At 42.9% G+C, this 4,554-nt stretch overlaps 1 protein-coding gene across 1 annotated transcript in view; it reads right to left on the reverse strand.

Moving 5' to 3' along the window:
- Window positions 1-1,112: 1,112 nt before the first annotated feature.
- The window catches only part of LOC112229436 (E3 ubiquitin-protein ligase MYLIP-A), a 40,647-nt gene continuing 37,205 nt past the window's right edge, over window positions 1,113-4,554 (reverse strand). The window contains exons 6-7 of the mRNA XM_024395260.2: window positions 4,281-4,554; window positions 1,113-3,065 (exon numbers count right to left, since the gene is read on the reverse strand). The exon at window positions 4,281-4,554 is cut by the window's right edge and continues 135 nt beyond it. Of these exons, the coding sequence (XP_024251028.1) occupies window positions 2,844-3,065; window positions 4,281-4,554 (496 nt within the window). The 3' untranslated portion in view covers window positions 1,113-2,843. The remainder of the gene's footprint in view (window positions 3,066-4,280) is intronic.

Consider the following 4,554-nt stretch of genomic DNA (forward strand, 5'->3'; position numbering starts at 1 on the left):
TTTTAAAGACAGATTATAATCTTATGCTGATATTAGCACTTTTGTAATACATTATATTTTCATTGTCAGACATAATACCCACAAGCTTGTTACAGTTTCCCTTTGTTCTCTGACACCACTAATACATTTAGCCTGTATGCTTTAGATCCACACTGTACGGCCACAGGGCAGAGACAGACATGACTGCTGCTGCGTCACAGAGCAGAACACACTAGATCGAGGGTGGCCAACTCCAGTCCTCGACTGTTTGCTACAGATGGAGGAAAACGTGGGACACCAATCAGGCCCTTGAGGACTGGAATTGTCCACCTCTGTACTAGATGACGTTTCTATGTGCATTTGGGTTACTGGCTGCCTAAGGCCTCGTGGCTAGACACTGGAAACTGAGCAAGAAAAGGGGGCCTCCTTGACTGCGTTCACACAGGTAGACCAGATCAGAATTTTGGTATTTTGACCAAATCAAAAATATTCAAGAATCAAATGGGTATTTATTCATCCTTAATGGAATAGACCACAGAACAGCTGTAAATATTGCAGATTGTGCCTTTAAAGTCAGTCATTCCTACTACTCATTCAGGACCCTCCCTCTTTTCCAGCTGTCATCAGTGTCCTTGGAGTATTGATGTTGCCTGACAGTGTGTGTGTGTGTGTGTGTGTGTGTGTGTGTGTGTGTGTGTGTCAGTACAGATAGTGGATCAATACTCTAACGTTCTTTCGGGTCACCTCCCCTTGATCGCCAAACTGTTTAATCACAGTGAAGCAACGCGTATCCTAAAATAATCAATAGTAAACAGTCATGTCTGTAATCTGACTGTATGCGTTCTGATAATGAAATGATCAGTACATCAACATGCAGAAACTTTAATGACAAAACATTTATTTACTGAGATCTGATTAAAAGCATAGCAGGCATTACCTTTGACCTTATGAGTTTGAAGATTACTAATCACAAAACACCCTGTCATTTAATCCCATATCTTTATCTGACCTGTCAGCTGTGAATGTGAGTGTTGCCAGGGTAACTGTGTGTTGCCAGGGTAACTTTAGATCAACACTGTCAAAGCCATGAATAAAAATGGATTAACTAAAAAAAATAAACTCAGTCAGAAAAGTAATGTTTAAAAAACAACTTTATTAACACTTCTCATTCAAAGAAATAACATACAAAAGATCCAAAGTACTTTCTTTCTACATTTACAGAGCATAGGTTTTTGCTTCAAAAAAACAGAAACAAATCCTACTTGTACAAAGTGAATATAAGCATCAATCCCCTGCAGTGACAATGTGCCAAATGGTTCCAGCCATAAAGAAAACATTCTTCATCATCTTCCTAAACAAAGAAAGTCTGTGCAAAGAAAGAACGCATACCAAAAAACACAATGTGAGTGAGTCTCAAAACGGCAGCCTATTCCCTATTCAGTGCACTACTGTTGACCAGAATCCTATGGGCCCTGGTCAAAAGTAGTGCACTACGTAAGGAATAGGGTGCCATTTGGGAGACAAACCCATGTTGCTACATTAATAAGGCAAAACCCTACAGATAATTCACTTGGGGAGCTTCCTTGGTAAAGTGAATGTAGATAGAAACAAATATTTCTCCCTAAAAATACATTAAAAGTATTTTCAAAAAGCAGCTAGTATTGCACTGATAGACTAGTACCCTTTAATAATGAAATCATAAGGAACTCACTAGTTGACCACATAAAAACAGAAATACTGATCACAGAATACAGTAGTGGCTGATCCCAGATCTGTTTGTGTTATATAACTAACTCCTATGGTCTGGGTTAGTGATGCAACACAAACAGATCTGGGATAAGGCTAGAAAAAAAAACAGCCTTAGCAATAAATAAAATCACAGAATACTTAAAACATCTTATTTTTGGGGACCTGCATTTCTGTGGGTTCCTGATCATATGGGATGAAATAATGAATGGACGGAGCTCATGGAGTTCTGTTTGAATCTGGTCTTTTTTCTGAGGGTCATTCAACCATTTCTCTTTCCCTGTCAAAGTTCTTGTTTGGTTGCAGAACCCATCTACACATGAAGAGAATAATACTGGGCTTACCGTCAAGACTTACCCACAACGGCATCCCAAATTACATGCTATTCCCTATATAGTGCACTACTTTTGACCAGAGCCCAAAGTAGTGCACAACATATAAGGAATAGCATGTCATTTCCATCTCTAAATCAGAATGCTGTGCTGTGCTAGGGTCGGGCTGCTTCCTACCCCTCAAATACCTTCTCATTGGCATGGAAACCATAGGAACTACATGGAAAACTAACAAATAAACAGGAAACGAACAACAAAAATGAAACGCATTTCACTCCATTAGAACCATGAAATGAGATTCTTAAAGCTTAAAAGAAACGTTTAAAACTGGATGACTACGTTGCCTAGTACTCTACTAGAACACAATGTCCTCGTCTTGTACAAACGCTGCAGGTTATAGATAGATAATTCACGTTCTGTAGACCAATATGGAGAAAAAAAACAACACAACCAAAAATTGTGAAATAAATCAAAATAGCGCCACTAATTCAGATCAGATCAACTGATGAAATTAGTTCAAACTAAATAATATGCAATAAACCTAAATCTAAAAGGGAGGGGAGGTATTAAAAAAATCCCAAGTCCATCATTGGTTTAAAAATAATCCATATCATTTACAGTGGGGAGTGGAGAAAATACCACCGTCAGGGAGAGTGGCACGGTGAAAACAACCCAACAGAACCAAACGGTGTTGGAACTGGACTGGGCTGCTTCCCAAATGCACCCTATTCCACATGTAGTGCCAGGGAGCCATTTGGTACACAGCCTGGGAGTGGTGAAGTGGTTCTATGTCTCTGTGTGGTAGATGTTGTTGGAGTCGTGTCGGGTGTTGGTGTTGCAGTAGTCCTTGGTGTGGCAGGTGTGTCCTAGACCACACATAGCTCTGTGGATGGGACCGGGGCTGTCGTCGCCATGGTGAGAGGTGGTGGTGAAGTTCAGGAGACTGGTGCAGGTGGGGAGGTAGACATGCTGCACGTGTTCCACCTCCGACCGACACACCGGACACGACTGGGGAGTGGACAAAGAGAGAACGTCAACATACAACGGTCACTTCATTTGAGGTACAGGACAGGTACAATACATTCTGTAGACAGAAAGCACATTAAGAGGCCGAGTTGCGCATGCAGATCCACAATGCATGAACCACCACCAGCCCTGGGCTGCAGAATGACCAGGTAGACAACCAATCATATTTCAGACACCAACAATGCTAACCAATCTGTCACAGTGATGGAGCAGGGATAGTGGAAACACTCCATTCTCATTTAGCCAGTCAATTTTATTGAAGTCACGTAAAAGCCTGTTAGTTAACCAACCGGGACCTCCAGATCAAATTACCCACGATACACTCTTTTCAGACATATCTAGAAGATGGTTAATAGTGTGTTATAAGGGGGCGGCCATCTTGGAAAGCGAGTACATTTTCTAGGGGGGAAAATCTCCTGTTCTCTCTCTCTCCCTCTCCTCTCAATGTGTTTGGGTCTAGCCATCACATGACACGTTTCCTTGTGGATTTAATGGAATAGAGATTTGCTGGCCTGCTACCGGCAGCTTTAATCCACAGCCACTAATTCACCATCTGAGACGGCAGTTTAAGCAAAGTTGGGCACATTTAGGAGATTAGTTGGAGGGACAATCAGGTTAGCTGAAGTCATGCATGAGCAAAACACTGGATCGTTTTTTTAAAAGTGATGAGAGTGACTCAGGAGAAAAGTCAAGTATTCTCCTGGAATCAGAGCGCTCTGCCACTCATGGTATTACACAGCTAGAACCACAGAGTGTTGACAACCACTAGTAACAAACTGTGGCTAGGTTCCAATACTCCTCAATAGCTTCCTTCCCTCCCAAGTGTTCTTTCCTACAATGGCACACAGGACCGGATGGGTTTCTGTCCTACTGCTGTAGTGTATTAAGACCAAACTGAAATACGGCCTCAAGGAAGATGAGAAAGGGAAGACATTTAAACCTAATGAGACAGCCGAGTGTTCTGGGGGTTGACGGCAGTGGTGGCATCCAAATGTCTTGACCAATGTTCGACTTAACCAAAAAACCATCAACAACTAAATGAATGTGCAGAGATGAAAGTGTTTTCTGGACTCCTTCTCTATCATTGACTGGTAGTATCTTCTCAATGTAGCCAAGACCACCATGCAGGAAATAGCATGTGTGTTGAGATCATTTTCAACCAATCACAAGTAGTCACTTCTATCTGGGTCTGTTCACCTGTAGTTGGTTGGCGCAGGTCTGGCAGCACACCATGTGTCCACAGGGGCAGAAGGCTGAGTCGATCTCCTCCACACAGCACAACATACACAGCAGAGCTTCTCTGAGTTTCTCTAGTCTCTCCAGCAGCGCCCTGCTCTGCTGACAGCTCCCACAGTCCTCTCCCAGCCCCTCCTCCTGGCCACGCAGTGGACTGAGCCCCGATGGCGTCCTCTCGCCAACCGCCGCCATGATTCCGGCGTTGTAGAGCGTCCGGCGTGCGTAGTCGTAGACC

This window comes from Oncorhynchus tshawytscha, linkage group LG31 (assembly GCF_018296145.1).
Source record: "Oncorhynchus tshawytscha isolate Ot180627B linkage group LG31, Otsh_v2.0, whole genome shotgun sequence".
NCBI classification, from domain to species: Eukaryota; Metazoa; Chordata; class Actinopteri; order Salmoniformes; family Salmonidae; genus Oncorhynchus; species Oncorhynchus tshawytscha.